This window comes from Podarcis tiliguerta, assembly GCF_965153285.1.
Source record: "Podarcis tiliguerta genome assembly, chromosome: 6".
Taxonomy (NCBI): domain Eukaryota; kingdom Metazoa; phylum Chordata; class Lepidosauria; order Squamata; family Lacertidae; genus Podarcis; species Podarcis tiliguerta.
The window spans coordinates 32,360,790-32,377,241 of NC_139539.1; the positions used below are offsets into that span (position 1 = coordinate 32,360,790).

General features: G+C 43.3%; 1 protein-coding gene across 16 annotated transcripts in view; it reads left to right on the forward strand.

The window, feature by feature from the left end:
- NAV1 (neuron navigator 1) overlaps nucleotides 1-16,452 on the forward strand; it is a 255,039-nt gene that overhangs the window by 137,661 nt on the left and 100,926 nt on the right. For all 16 annotated transcript variants that reach the window (XM_083444197.1, XM_083444214.1, XM_083444200.1 and 13 more), the window contains one exon: nucleotides 10,165-10,267. In XM_083444197.1, the coding sequence (XP_083300323.1) occupies nucleotides 10,165-10,267 (103 nt within the window). The remainder of the gene's footprint in view (nucleotides 1-10,164; nucleotides 10,268-16,452) is intronic.

The window sequence follows — 16,452 nt, forward strand, 5'->3', positions numbered from 1 at the left end:
AGGACATGCACGATTACAGTTTGTATTTATTTATTTATACTTACATTTGGTCATCTCATAAAGTATCAGGGCAATTTACAACAATGTGTAAGTAACAAAACATGAAAAGCTATTAAAAACAATTCAGATACAGAATTTCACCACACAAGGCCATCGCCTCACATAGATGCTGAGAGTAGCTTTGGAGGGATTTGAACTTTGTGTCTTTCGTATGGTCCATTTGCAAGAAAAGTACTTAGTCTTTGTCTTCTTTCCTGCCATATCCTCAAAGAACCAGTCAATTCTAGGCTGGTTTCTGTGGGATGGGGCCACAGAGTCTATTTATGATCCCGATTGTCTTTGACATCTTTTTCTCATGTGGAATGTTTTGACTTTGGGCTTTTTGCAAAAATAATTTAAATTCTTTAACTAATTGGCACATATATTCGTGCTTAACAAATCTCTGTGTGTCTTCTTTATGAAACTGCGAGCATCAGTTATACCAGACACTTCCTATGTGGCACTTAAATAAAGGGAGAAGGACCTGTGGCGCATGCACCTTTATCACCCAAATTTCCCTCTGCTTGCTTCTGGAAAACATTTTAGAAAATGTTTCATTTCTTCAGGTAATACCGTATAACTTGTCATTTTTCAAATTGTGCCAGTGTCCAGTAACTCTTCTAAGCCTTAAGAATGTGGGGTCTTATTTCTAGACTGAATGCTCCTTGGTTTATCTTCCTGAGCATCGTAGATCATTCACAAAACTGCCTGCCCTTGGAAATGCCCATACAGGCATTTACAAACTGTGATTGCAGCCCCCTTACACCATGGATAACAAGAGCCTGCATACATGAAGCCTTTCTGTATAAGGCAGCCTTTGCAGACCTTTGAGTCATCTAAGTAGGTCCTTTCTGAATCCAGACTAATTTTACTAGGCATATAAACACAGACACACATAGATACACACAAACACTGATAAATACACCCACTCACCCTCCTAATAAGCCAGCATAGAACAAGCAAACAGAGACTCCGTTTCATTCTGATTTCCTCAAACAGTGAGCTGTTTTGTATCAACTACCCACAGGAATCTTTGCAGGGAGTCCACTGTTTTGGGTGCTGCTTATCCTCTGTACATTTTTTGCTGGCCTGTACACAGACAGGCACTGTCCACAACAAACCGCACCATGCAGTCTCAACAGCTTCTGGTCTCTGGCTGACTGCAGCTACAATCCTGAACATCCAGTGCTTCCCCACTGAGAACTAAAAGTCCCTTGACACCTGCAAACACAGGCTGAATAGAAAAAGTACAGGGAGAGGAGGCACTTGCTTGAGAGGGGTCTGCAGGGAGCCCATGGCATCCCTTGTGCTTCAGAACAAAATCCAAGCCAGCTATTGGCAAAGACTCTTATGGTCAATTGTGGAGTGAGGAAGGGAGATCTGCTTAAAGCTGTAGTTCCCTCAACATGGAATAGTGTTTCCTAGAGAGGTCGCTAAGCATAGCATTTGATTCTTCCAGGCTTCCACTTTGATATCTGAATGGGTCAACTCATTTTTTTTTTGCACTGCTTTTCACTACAACTTTTCAGTGATGACCTTCATGGAAGATCAAACTTTTCTCAATTGGAGAGGCTTGCTGGAATTTGAGAATCTCCTCTTTAGGTGCTGATTCTGTCCTGGTTCTTCCAAACACGGGCAGATGGAGACTCCTACTTGGAAGTATGAAAGAGATTATTTATTCAGGCAAGTAATGGTGCAGGCTCAGCAGCAGACACAGTTCTTGGGAGCAGGACAAGGAGAACTGGACAGAAGTGATGGAAGATGTCCTAACAAGTTTCCCTGCCTCTCCTGCCAAACCTTTGAATGCAAGGTGTTATGTGCTCACTCGCAAGAGTCTCTTGCCTTGTGGAAATATTGCGATTGCAAGTGTGCGCTCTACTGAGTCTGCTCCCATCTGTGAATGTGGCACCTGATTCTAGGTGACACGACAAGCGCCCTTCTGTTCAGTCGCATCTCATCAGTTCTGCATCTCCCTGGTTGATCACTATAATTCTTGACCACTGTAGATCAACATAACACATACCAGTCTGTTCAGGAATGGGGCTCTGACCCAATAGAGAGGGACTCAGATGAGCTTTGGGGGGGCGGGGTTGGGGGAGACATATTGGCTTCACAAGTGGCCTTCAGCTTGTTCAGTCATTGGCTACAACCCATTTTTTAATGATGCAGATGTGCTCCCTTGTTTCTTGAATATGCAAATAAAGTAGAATGTAGTGAGGGAATAGTGTGAGAGTAGACTGGCCACAGCCATATCATGCATTTAAAACATGTGGCTTTCCTAGAGGAATCCTGGGAGCTGTAGTTCATTAAGGTTGCTAGGAATTGTAGCTCTCTGAGGGGGGTACACTCCAGTTCCCAGGATTATTTGGGGGGAGGCAATATGCTTTAAATGAGCTTTAAATGCATGATATGGATACAAAATTCATTTACACCAGTCTACAGAGTACTGATCTTTCTGAAATGAATACCTGTGCTGCCCTTTTCAAGTTATATGCATGCTTCCCAAGAGCCACGTTTTCTAAATGGAAGAGGGGGAGTGGGTTGTGATTTTGCAGTCATGCTAAGTTACTAAAAGAGGGAAATGCAAGACAAGTATTTGAAACTTGCAAGTATTAAGTGGGGCTTTTTTCTGAAGCTGTTATGCTTTTACAGAATTATGGTGAACTCTGGCTCAATCTTTCTCTGATGGCATTAACTTTTCTCAGAAGATGAAAGAGAAGCCCATTTGGAATGGCTCGGCTCAGTAATACTCTTGGAGACTGATCCTTTTAGAATGAAATAAGGAGAGGATGGATTGGCAGAGAGGATGAAAATCTAAGCTATTGGTACTTTATGGGTAGCTACCTTGCTACAAAGAGATTGTGTCCCACCGGCAGTTCTGCTGCTAGACAGCTAGCATTGGAACACCTCAGGGGGTGTAGCCTTTTTGAGAATCCATTTGAGCAGCTGTTGAGAACAAGGGCGAGGAAAGTCTTTGAGGTGTCCTGCCTTGGCCACATATGGCTTGCACCAACCCCCTAGTGTCCAGTCCTGTTCTGTATATGGCACTGATGAAATAATGTGTCAGTTTTGATTACTTCAACAGTGTATCTTTCATTTGGGCTTCCTCTCCTTTCACACAGTATTGATTTTTAATAGCAGACCTGGATCAAATATAATAATTATTCACGTGATGGATCTTACCAACAGATATTCTCAGAGTTTTGCAAAAAGGCCAATTTCTGTGGAAGAATCAGCGTCGTCAAGCGAAATAGGCCAGGGGCATTTATTGGTAGTGCTTCGTAACAGGATGCATTGATTTAAATAAAGGTGGTTTAAATTACCAAGAAAAAAAGGCCAATTTAAAGCATTGATTTAAATCAAGTTTCCAATTTGGAGCAATCTACTTCCTGGTTAAGCATGCTACATTGTTGCTATAACAATTAAAACAGATTTTTGAAATCGTCCTGGGATGAACCCTGGCCGTGGAGATCACATACACTACAAAAATTATATTTGCTTAGGGGAAAGAGATGAATTTCTGCCAGCCTCAGTTTGTTCACATGTGAAGGTACTATGGTGTTGTATCTGTATTGCGAATTCTGCAACATTCGAAAGTACTTTTCCAGCATCAATCTCTTCTTGAGAGCACTGCTTGTTTAGTAAACCATTCAAATACATTAGCGATGTTATCTTCACAGGCATTATTAACGTCAGATAGTGTATCTTAGACTAGATTATAAGTGATCTGCAATAGTGTGAATTAGCCATGTCTTAATGTTACTTTGCTCATCAGAAAGCAACAATATACAATTTCACTTCTACTTTTTATTTAAAAATAGTTTTTTTAAAAATTCAGGTTTTCACATCTCATAATTCACATAATGTGAGCATGTGTTCCTTTCCCTCTCCCTGTGTATATGTATGCTGTATGCTGTATAATATGTATGCATAGCTACCTATCCATATACCTTGTTGTTCCTTGAGAAAACACAGAGCGGAGATCCCACCCAAGCACTGATCAAGTCTACTATCCATTGGCAACCTCTTTGTTTTAGCTTTCATTGTAAGAACTTGTTGGAGGTAGAATGTTTGCTTAGTGGAATGTTTCTGTATGCAGCTGGGGTTTATTATTTTTAAGAATGCAGATCCAGATTGGAAGTGGGCCTACTCTAGTCCTTTTGGGCGTACAGTACCCTACGAGCTCTGTGTGTGGTTTGAACTCTCACCTCGAGTTCCTACCCTGCTGCTACTGTATGTATAATAACTGTCTTGAGCCACCCTCTTGGCTGCTTCAGGCTGTAACATCTGGAACGGGGTCTGAATCGCATGGTTTGATCCAATTGCTTCCTTGTTTGTGGGGTGTGTGGGGGGGGTGGTGACTGCATGGATGGGAAGCGGGTGCAGGAGAAGCTGGTCAGAAAAGGTTCCTAGCAGCATTTGTTGCCAGAGAATCCTTTAATCAGCTTTCCCCCTACATTTCACAATGCAACCAGCATATCTCACAGTGTGGGTGGGAATGTGCTGTGTGTGTGGAACTGGGATGGGATTTCTAGTTGTGAAGCAGGACAAAATAAAGTTTCATACTCTTTCTCCAGACAGGGTGTATGTTTAGATTTATGGACTGGAACTGTTGTTTTCCATATCTATTCATTCTTGAGTCACTCCATTGAAAGAGTTGGATGTTGTAATTTATCCCAGAGAAGTATGATGGTGGTGGTGATGGGGCAAAGGACTCTCTAATCCCATGTTATTTTCTTTTGAACTTCAGCTGTGTACACCAGGGAATGTGTGTGTGTATACTTGTGTTCATGTGTGTGTGTGTGTGTATATATATATATATATATATATATATATATGCATGCATGCATGTATGTATTGTAGAAAGAACTGAGTTTCTGCCCAGCTGATTATGTCATCAGGAAGCAGCAGCTGTGTTTGAGAATGTGTTCTAATAATTAAGCTTTTGGAAGTATTACCAAACCCAGGAACTGCTTATTTGGCCTATATGAGCAAAAGCAGGTGAAGGCTGTATTACAAGGGTAACAGGGAAGGTCCTTGAGCTCAGGGTCTCCATTTGCCTGTTGCTAATCCAGGGGCTGGAATGCTGTGCTATATAGAGCACATCAACCACCTTCCTTGCCTGCTGCCGCCACCTAGCTAACCATTTCCTATCCCATTTGGAACCTCTCAGTGTAGTGTAGTGGTTAAGAGCGGTGGACTCGTAATCTGGTGAACTGGGTTCGCTTCCCCACTCCTCCACATGCAACTGCTGGGTGACCTTGGGGTAGTCACACTTCCTTGAAGTCTCTCAGCCTCACTCACCTCAGAGTTGTGGCGGGAGTTTGTTGTGGGGGAGGAAGGGAAAGGAGATTGTTAGCTGCTTTGAGACTCCATAAGGGGAGTGAAAGGTAGGATATCAAGTCCAAACCCTTCCTCCTCCCCTTCTCTTCCTCCTCCTCCTCCTCCTTCATATCTCTTACTGAGCCATGCTTTTCAGACTTTTCTTACTTGCTTATTTAGATTGTACTGCTTATACCAGCCTTTCTTGACCTTGGGTTCTTGGATGTGGTTGGACTACAACTCCCATCATCCCTGATCATTGGAACTTCTAGGTAGGAATAATTGGAGTTGTAATCCCAACAACAACTGGGTTGAGAAAAGCCAGCTTGTACAAAGTAAAAGATAACAGAAACTGTTCCTTCTTCATAGGCTGGAGGGTTGCTCTTGCATCCTGGCCCATTCACATTCCATAGCTGGGGAGCTCTACTCTTCTTCGCTTCCCTCGACAAGTGTGTGCAGCCTTCAGACTGAGCAGCCAACTCCAAATTCCTGCATGAGAGGTTAGACTGGAATTCCTGAGAGCAGCAGCGGCAACAGCAGCAGCTCATATCCCAGGGAATGAGCATACCTGCTGCTGAGTGTATCAGCTGCTGTCATTCATTCCAGCTTCAGTCAACTGGCTGCTTTCCCAGAGTTTCCGTTATGGCTCCTGTTTTGTTATTAAAAAGAAAAGAAAAGTCTCTCACCCATCCACACCACCTCTTTTCCTCCAGAGTTACCACTACAGATACCCTGTCTAGGTTGAAAACTGCTTTAAAATGTCTTACGGCATACGATTCCACTTCTGCCAGCTTGGTTATGGGAAGGATACAAGCTGAGATTTGGGCGTCACACCTGATTGCCAGGTGGGTTGTGCCAGAAGAAAGTAGGACAGAGCAAAGGGTTAGGGAAGCAGCAGTGCAGCAGTCTGGCTGTGCTGCACCCATGCCTCCGGCATTATAAAACATGAGAAGAAAGTGTCTACTATAATTTTCCAGAAATAATACTCAAAGCCACTCAGCAGACAGCTTTCTGTGGTTCAGGCTACCCTATGACCCACCACAGCTACTGCCTAGCACTAGGCAGAAGTCCAGTGCTTTGGAGAATTAGCTTTGGATAAGCAGCACTGCCAGGGTCACAGCAGGCAAGCATTGGGCTGCATCCTTCTTCCTGTCTTCCTGAGTTCACATGGCACTGGAAACTTCAGTTATGCACATCCCACACCAGCACAGTTGTATTCCAGAATGGGACCTAATTCAGGGTGGATTCATATATTTCCTTTGCTTGCTTCCTAATCTGCTCTGAATTTTTGCAGCTATCTTTGCACTCTATGAACTTGTGGTTCCTGCTCTTTTCTTAATGGTTCAACATGCTGTCCAGGACGTATGACTTCCTGTTGGTTCTTCTCTCTCACTAAAACTGCTATGTAGTCTGAAAGTACCATGCTGGATAATCTACAGCAGTCTTTACCAACCTCTGGTGCCTGCAAGATGTTTTGGACCACAACTCCCACCCACCCTTCCCAGCCAACATGGCTGGAATCATGGAAGTTTTAGTCCACAACATCTAGAGGCCATCAGGCTGAGAAAGGCTGGTATACAGAGAAGTAGCTTTCAGACTTTCTACCTTTGGGGAGCCCTTTCCATATTGATTTATTGGTTGAATAATTCCTGTAGCACCTCTGTCTGTTAGGACCCAACTAGGCATGACAATGAATGGATCTGAGTGTTTCAAGCTCGAGTATGCCGTAATAGTACCAAAAGCAGGAGGTGAGGGTTCTGGTTGAAAGTGCAAAGGATGAGGTGTGCAGAACCCTCATGGAAGAGGTTTGCAGAACCCTCCTTTTCTCTGTGGCTTATATCATCACAGTCTCTCCCTCAGCTGGGCTCCAACACTGGAAATGAGCCCAGCTGGGAGAAAACTCAAGTCCTTGGAGAGACAGGCTGAAGGGAGGCAATAGTAGCAGGTGAACTTGTCACTCTTGCGCCCTCTTTGCATCTTACATCAGGCTCCCACCTGCTGCTTTCTATGTGATTGTGGCTGATCTGACTGTACATTCCCTGAAGTGCTGTCATTGAATCTAGTTTGGCCCTTACAGAAGATCATGGGGCATGTTCTAAAGCAGGTATAGGGAAACTTCAGCTGTGAAGTTAAGAGTGTTGTTGGACTACAAATCTCATCATCTCTGACTATTGGCCATGCTGTCTGAGAATGTTGGGCGTTGGCATCTTAAGAACATCTGGAGGGCTACTACTTCCCCACCCCCATTCTGTAATGCACAGTCAGTTCAACCAGGGTGCTGGCCAGGCCTCTTGGTCCTCATCCTCTAGGACTGAGAGTGAACCCTGGAAAACTTCAAACCCTTCTGTGTTACTGTGTTACTGCATGTTGCAGGGCAAAAATAGGTAGGGAAACTGCCTTTCGGGTCTATTATCTCATTGAGGGACCCCTGATAATATAGTTTGACAACCACTACTATAGAGAATAATAGGCTACAGTGATTGTGGCTGAATGTGGGTCCACTGTTTGATGCTTATCCTCTGAAGCAGAATATTCTAAGTTCAAAATAAGGTCTGCTTATGATGGCTCAGCAGGAGGCCAGTATTATTGACGTATGAGTTTAGTCCTTTGAGAACAGAACTCTTTGTCAGACAGGCTCTCCTAATGGCAGATGTGTCAGATGTCCCAGGTGTGTTATGCTGTTGAGAAAATAGGATGTTTCTCTCCCCATGGAACTGTAGATAACCTCAACACTACGAAGCTTTGAGCTTTACAAATCTATTTATATCAGGCTGTTCCCCCCCCCCTTAATTTAGCTCTTATGATATGATTTTTATTATGAGAGTTGTTTTACAGTGCATCACTTTCTTATCTGCCAGGAGTGATGTTGCTGCACTGTTTATTTAATTGACCTGCATATGTTCTATGGCCTTTTTTTTGCATTGTTGTTTTATAATTTGTTTAACTGTTGGTTTTGTAGTGTATTGTGTTTAGTGATATGTATATCACCTTGTGTGGGCTGTGCTTAAAAAAAAGCAGTTATAAATGAGGAAATGATTATAATGATTATAATAACAACAATAATGCAATACTCTTTAGCATTCATGAATGCTTTGTCTGGACCAGTGTTACGGCACAGGAAAATTGTTTCTGCATATTACCCTAGAAGCTCTGCTGAAGGATGCTATGTATGTGAGAGAGACAGATTAGGTGACACTAAGCATTGCAGCCTGCACCTTGGCAAGCAAAGATGGCTGGTTTGACTTGGGAGGACAACAGAATTTCCTGGGCCTGGTACACTGAATGTGGGTTGGACCTCCTGCAATCTGTTGGCAAGAACTGCTGTTTATACATTAACTTAACCTGGTCTACATCACAGGGCTGTTGCAGATATAAGACAAGGGAGGGAAGGAAAACATACACAGCCTTGAGCTCCTGGGTGGAAAAACAATATACAAATATATGCCACATAGCGCATAGAATGGAATACAGTGGTACCTTGGTTCTCAAACATAATCCGTTCCGGAAATCCATTCCGAAACCAAAGCGTTCCAAAACCAAGGCACGCTTTCCCATAGAAAGTAATGCAAAATGGATTAATCCGTTCCAGACTTTTAAAAACAAACCCTAAAACAGCAATTTAACATAATTTTTACTATCTAACGAGACCATTGATCCATAAAATGAAAGCAATAAGCAATGAACTGCAGCCACACAATCAGTCAATCAGTAGCTGAACTGAGTTCCACACAGTCACAAAAGCAAAAAAAAAAAAAAAAAAGCCACAAAAACACAGAATAGATAGCAAAAACAGACAGACCTCAGTGTAATACTCAAAACAGAAGTGTGCCACTGAAAACAAAAGTGTAACACTCAAAATGGAAGTGTGATACTGAAAACGGAAGTGTGGCACTCAAATCGGAAGTGTAACACTCAAAACAGAGCACGTTCGGCTTCCGAAAAAAGTTCACAAACCATAACACTAACTTCCAGGTTTGCAGTGTTTGGGTTCCAAGTTGTTCAAGTACCAAGGGGTTTGAGAACCAAGGTACACTGTGGAATGTGCTCCTGCAGAAGGCAGTGGTAGCCACCAGCTTGGATGGCGTTAAAAGAAGATTAGACAAATGCATTGAGGACAAGGTTATTAGTGACTGCTAGTTCCATACAATAAGTATTATGCTAGCCACAGGTTGTGACTACTGTGTAACAGCTTTTATGAAGTTTCTGCTAATATTTAGTTGAAATATGCTTCTTTGGCATTTCCACCCATTAGTTCTAGTCCTGCTCTCTGGAACCTTCCAGAGAAGTTCATCACAGTTTAAAATCCTTAGAGAAACATAGTGTAGAAGGGGATTTAAGGCAGCTGCAGGGAAATAAAAAACATGGAGAAATGGACAAAAGATGAGCAGCTTGGCGTAGTTTAGGAACAAGCTATTGGTGTACTGGGGGGCTGGTTCCCAGCTGCCAGTCTATGTTTTATAAACAGCTTTAACATTAGACACAGCTGGGTTTACTACAATTATTTTCTGCAAGTTTGTGGTCCTTCGTTAAATTTAATTTCCTACGCAGGGCACAGACACATGCACATACCGTCAACTCAGAGGGAAAGAGAAAAATGTACAAGTAGGGTGGGTAAATAGGGCACACATACCAAGGTTAATAGCAGTGTAGAGGTTGAGGTGGTAACAAGCAAACTGAGGGATGAAAGCTTTACAAGGTATGGTGGGGACTGCATGGAGCCCATGCTTTTAGCAAGTCCATTGTGATGGTCATATTGTATTTTCTGTTATTCACTATGGAACTTCCATCCTTTTCTTCCAACAGATCCTGAATCCCAGAGAAAGAGGACAGTACAGAATGTGCTTGACTTGCGGCAGAACCTGGAGGAGACCATGTCCAGCTTGAGGGGCTCCCAAGTAACTCACAGGTGAGACCTCTGCTCCTAGATTCCCTTTACTCTTGACCACCAGGTTGATAGTTCCTACTTGGATGCATCACAACAGTTCATCTGGCTACATTCCATATCAACCAATTCCTGCTAGGAAACCTGCATTTAAAGTCAGAAGATAGAGCATTGCTCATCTCATAACAAGTATGAGATGTTTCATAATGTTGGACTAGGAAGCTTTGGGGTTGTTGTTTTTTTTAAGGTTGCTGTGGTTCACTGCCACATTTTGCCCACAGACTACCCTTGCTTGTGGACATTTGGCCAAAATGAGATGCTGTTGTGCAGTCATTTTAAATAGCTTGGTTCTGCTGTCTAACCTTGAACATCTTTGTTATATGCTGTGATGTGACCATGCCTAGAGGGAGGTTAGGATGTATCAGGACTGCAGCAGCGAAAGCTTACCGCCCCAAGGGTGCCCCTTCCATACAGGTACTCATTTTGGATCTTGAAGAGGAAAGGGCTGTGTTTCTATTGATTTGGCCTCCACATTTATTTGCTGAAGCTTGGTTCCTTCCACACTAATTCCAATGGGAGACTTGGCAACCCAGTTACAGCGTTTTCCCCTCAAGTGTGGGTAGATAGTGGTCAACACATTGAGGGTGAATAGCAACAAGACTGAAGTACTGTTTTTGGGGGACAGGGGGTGGGCAGGTGTGAGGGATTCCCTGGTCCTGAACGGGGTAACTGTGCCCCTATCTGCTTATTGAACTTAGTGTGGGTATTCAGGGAAGAATGAATTTGCATTGTGGGATTCAGCATCATGTGTGTGCTCCTTGCTTCAAAGGTTGCTTTTAAACACCTGTTTAGCATTAGTTAGATTAGCCCTGCTTACACTTCCTGAGAGATTTGAATGGGGTGGTGCACATATCCAGAGAGAGGTGTAGCATCTTATTTCACAAAGTACGCCTGTCCCTTTAAGGGCAGCAATTGCATTAATGCCACGTGGTGGAATTGTCCCAGCAAAGCCTCAGTCCTGGACTTCCCTTTCCTCAGACCAGGGCACTGGCAGTGGCGTCTCTGTAATAAAACTTTCCCTTGGCTTTCCACTGTCCAAGTGAGCTAATGCAGTGACAGCAGCTTTTCAGACCTCCAGTGAGCAAACCACAGCAATGTTTTTGTGTGTATCTATATCATTGTAATTTGGCAGGAGAGAGAGAGAAGTTGGCTGGCAAGGTGAGCTCATTCCTCAAGCTGAGCACATGGAATTTGTGATCAGGCTGTCACTCAGCACAAGGGAAACAGGGACACTCCCCTTCTGCTTTTGGTCTCTGAGGTTCTAACTTTTGCTGGGATCCTAAAACTACATCCCTGAGTTTTGCCTAGGGAAGCTAACAAGGAGACTGGAGAGGATTGCTCATAAGAATAGTTAGTACGGAAAGGTGTGGGAAGGTGCTTCAGACGCTGACACTTCAGCTCCTTTCCCACGTGGCTGTAACTTCCTGGTTTCCAACAGCCTGTGCTTGAACTTACTGAAAGCCACTTGGAAACACTTGCTGCTTTATGCTTAAATCCAAATATTAATGCTGCTTATCAGCTGTTTATAAATATTGTACTACACCAGCTGAATGCAAGGGAAGGTTGCTGTTCTTGAAACAACCACCCCACCCCCTGCCTACTGCTCATCTTTCTCTCCCCATCTTTTATCACACTCCCCACAAAGATTTGGTTGATGATGCACACTGCAGAACAAGAGTCTCCTGCTGCCTGCCTCACTCAATTCAGGCTGGGAGATGCCAGATGAACCCCACCCAGATGAGTCACTGCAGCATGGGGATCCAGCAAGGGAGGAATGCTGGTTTGCTTCCAGTCGATTTGCTTTGCTAAATGTGGAGATGTTGGATCAGGGGAGATTGCTTCATGGAAGGAATCCAAGGCATTAGTTATTCATAGAGGAAGGCTGGACTTGGGAGAGCTGGGCTAGCCAAGACACAAAGCAAGGTAAAAAAGCATAAGCTCCCTGGGAAACCGGGGGGGGGGGGGGGGAGAATGGGAGCTCAGAATGCACAGGGAGCATAGGAACACAACCCACATCATGGGAGGTGTCTGTGCATACATATGACCACATGTTTCTGCAAAAGAAGGTTAAGAGGGTGCATTTGAGCCCATGCCCACCAGGCACCTGCTCTTTCATTCATTATCTTTTACCTGCACTTTATCCAAGGTGCTCAGAGCATACAGCAACTCTGAGAGTTAGGTTAGGCTGATCACAATGAGTGTTATGGTTGACTGAGGGTTTGAACCTTGGTTTTTGTGGCCTTAAATTCTAGCCAGTGACCAGAAGACTAGTTCTGAACATCCAGTGACCACCCGTTGCCCCAGGTTCCATGTATACCTTTTATGCCTTCCCCAGCTGATTTCACTACTTTGAGCTCTCTTGTCTCAGACCAGGGACATTTGATGCTCCAGATATTTTTGGTCTCCCTCGGTCCTAGTCCGATGTTGCTGGACTCCAACTCTTACCAGTCCTGGCCAGCATGGCCTATGGTCATAGGTTATGGGAACCGGAGTCCAACAACATCAAAAAAGCCTCAGACTCCCAATCTCAGCATTAAGTATATTAATGTACTGGGCTGTGCCCATCTGTGTCTGCTCAAGTGGAATCTTCGCCGCCTAACTCCCCAGCAAATTTGTCAATGTGAGATCACAATCAGTCCTGCCTGTTTCTTCCTTGTTGTTTTTCGTTTTAATTAATAGATTTTGTCGAGCCTGAAACCAACATGCTGCACCCACAAGTAAGCCCCACTGTGTCTCTCTTGGACCATATCAGGAGCAAGTGGTGGGCCATCACTTGGTGACTTAACCTCAGTGACCTTGTGACATGAGCAAGCACAGACTGTCAGGAGGAGTGGTCCTATACCACTTTAGCCTATCTTGACATTGTTACGTGAATATATTGAAAACATGCAGGAGAGGCAGGTCCATAGACGCATGGTCATGAGAATGCCTGAACAGAAGCCCATACATATTGCTCTATTAATGGGGTCTCTTTTCAGGAGTTCTAATGTAGTTCCTGTAGGTTGGGTAGAACCTGCTGTTTGATGCCACCTTCTCCTCTATGTTTGCTATAGTGACTGAAAAGGGCCCATGCATCTTCTCTTAGTTTGACTGTTTTGTGGCTTGCTGTTTAATGCAGCCGCTATAATGTTGTTGTTTTTTCTAGCATAATGAACTGTTAGGACTTGAGTATTATTGTATTGGTTGCTGGAATGGTTTGTTTTGTTATTTAGTTTTGGTTCTTTGCTCATTTTTGAAATGAACTTGGATTATGGATTATGGAATAACGTACACACACACACCTGGTGTGAATCAATGTTGAAAACAATATTTATTTCTTTATTAAATTTGTATACTGCCCTTCCCTACAATTTCGTCTTTGTTCTCACTGAGGTGGTATACCTGTAGAAAGCTGTAGGTTTTTTAAAAAGAACTGAGGACTACTTCAGCTAAATCTCAGCTAAATCAGGTTTAATCACTTCTTGTTCGGTATTTCTCTGCCTAAAAACTTGTTGTTAGTGTAAGCCAGTCCTAAAGTAAGAATACAATACAGCATTATTTCTAGGTTGGAATCATTGGGGAAGCAAATTAAACAAAGCAAAACAAGACAAATGTGTGTGTGTACAATGCATAAAATAGCATATTGCATTGAGCCATGATCTGCCACACCCATGCTTTCACCAAAAGATTAACCATAAAATAGAAGAATATAGCCTGCGATCAGAACTAAATCATAGGGTGCCAAAGTGAGCAAAGATCACAGGGACTTATAGAGCAAGGATTATATTTGGCAAGATAACAAACAGATGATTCAGTCTTGACCTGTCCTCCACCTCTCTAGTATTGACATGCTTGCAGGGCTAGATCCCGTCCACTCAAAGCCTGGGTTAGAGCAACGTATTCAGCAAAACTAGATGGTAGAGTTCTTCCTGGATTGTTCATATTGCAGATTGTGGCAGGGGTCATGTTTTAGATATTTCCTTCTGTAAATAACTTGATACATGTTGAAAACTAGCATTTCCTGCCAACATTTCTACCTGAGAACCCAGAGAACCTCTGCCAGTTGCATACCCTCCAGACATTGCTGACTGGTTCTGTTGGGAGTTGTAGTCTAACAACATCTGACGGGCACCTTGTTGGCTAACCCTGAAGCAGACAATTCTGGGATGGACTAGTAGTATAAGGAAACTTTCTTCATTCCTAATTTGACTCATAGTGTAAATAGGTTGATATTTTGTTTTCTTAGTGTATTAATAGTTTTTTTTTGTTATTATCATTTTAAGTCATAGTAAGAACTGCCAGCCATTTGGTGAACACAATTTTATTTTGGAAGTAACAAATGATGGTGGATCTGGTAGCTTCCTTGATTAGGCTTCTTAAACAATGGCACCTTGTTGCATATCAAATCTCTGTTACTAGAATTAACTTCCTCTTTCAGAGCCTTGTTCTTCAAAGCAGCTGCTATTTGAGGATCTGCAATCAGCACTAGTGCAACAGGAGCCAAATTTAACCCACTTCTTATTAATGCTGTGGGTCCCATACACTCCTCTTTATGCCGCACTGCTAAAAGTAGCCACTCCAGGTTGCAGTGGTGGGATTCTGTTACTGAGAGTTGGAGCTTGCTGCCTGATCATCAGGTCTGGAGTTCTTGAAAAGCAAGGTTTCATGTTAATGTAAATCTTCAGGCTGGGAGGAGTGTTGCATACTCTGTGCTGTTTACACCTCTGCCAGCAGGAGGCGCTCGGTGATGATGGAAGTTCTTCAGATCTACCAGCCACAGTAATGTAATACTTTTGTTCAGACCAAATAAAATGTGGCAAAGTAGCTAGCAAGCTTTTGAGTTCTCCGGAACCCTTCTACGGGCTGAATGTTAAGCAAAAGTGAAGCAAAGGAATCAAGGAGAAGAGAAGCTGGGCATGACGAGTTTGCAACAGTCTCAAGATGCGTGCAGAAAGCATTTTGCAGGCTTAATTAGATTGGAGTGTGCAATATTTATTAATAAATTATCATAGGTACAGAACACGTTTTTGGCTGCACCAAGGACTATTTGGGCTGAGAAACTGCAATGGCTGGCTGTCCCCCCCCCTTTTTTTTTTTTAAGGTAGCAGCTACTCAGATCGGCCTCTGGGACTAAGCAAATCACAAGTGTCCCTTTGGAGGCAGAGAGTACAAGTCTGAAGAAATGTAGCACATTTTATTTTAACAAAGCTGGAGATTAATTTTAGGTGATTCACTAGATAAAGAGGCAGTAGAGGTCAAATTGGATTGGATTGCCTCATGGCTAGAGGGGATGTATGCTCCAAAAGTAGAGCCCACCTTTGCGTGGTAGGAAGTCAGCTTCATCCAGTTTTAGAATCTCTTTCCTGGGCACCTACGTTTGGTATTCTGCAAAACACTCTACCATTTCCCCATGTTCCAGATCAAAGTGTAGGGGCATTTCCCTCTTGGGATGGCCTGGAAGGTGTTCTGAGCATAATATTGGCAGGTTCCCCACCAAATTAAGAAGGCAATAAATTTTTTTCTTTAAAAAACACCCACCCCACATTTAATTTCAGTTTAATACAACATTTGTGCATCAGTGTAATTATTGAAACCATGTCTGCAGGGCTTTGTAGGCTGAGCTCCATCTCTCCCGGAGCTGTGAATCCATTCCAGAGATGGTTTTAATCATCGCTTTGTATTTGATGTCCAGTAACTGCTTTTATTGAATCTAAATGAAAGGCATGCCTGGAGCTGGGGCATCAGCAAGGGCCATTAACTCTCATGCTTGCCTTTATTTGTAATGGAAACACAACACCCTTCACTGCTGTGTTGAAAAAAAACCCCTTCACGTTCCTTACACACTGGTTTCCAGGTCTGCCTTTCAGATCACAGTGCGTAGGGTGGGGTGAGGGAGGGAGGGAAACTTGAATTCTGAACTTGCTGGGTACTTTTTTCGGGGAAGCACCATAACTCAGTGGCAGACTATCTGCTTTGCATGCAGAAGGAACTAGGTTCAATCCCTGGCATTTCCAGATGGGAATGTCGCCTGTGTGAAAACCTGGAGAGCAGCTACCAGTTAGTATAGTACAGAATAATACCAAGGTGGATGGACCAATGGTCTGACTTGATATAAATCACCTACCTGTGTTTCCATGTTCTGTAATGCAAAGCTGTAATGCTGTTATCCA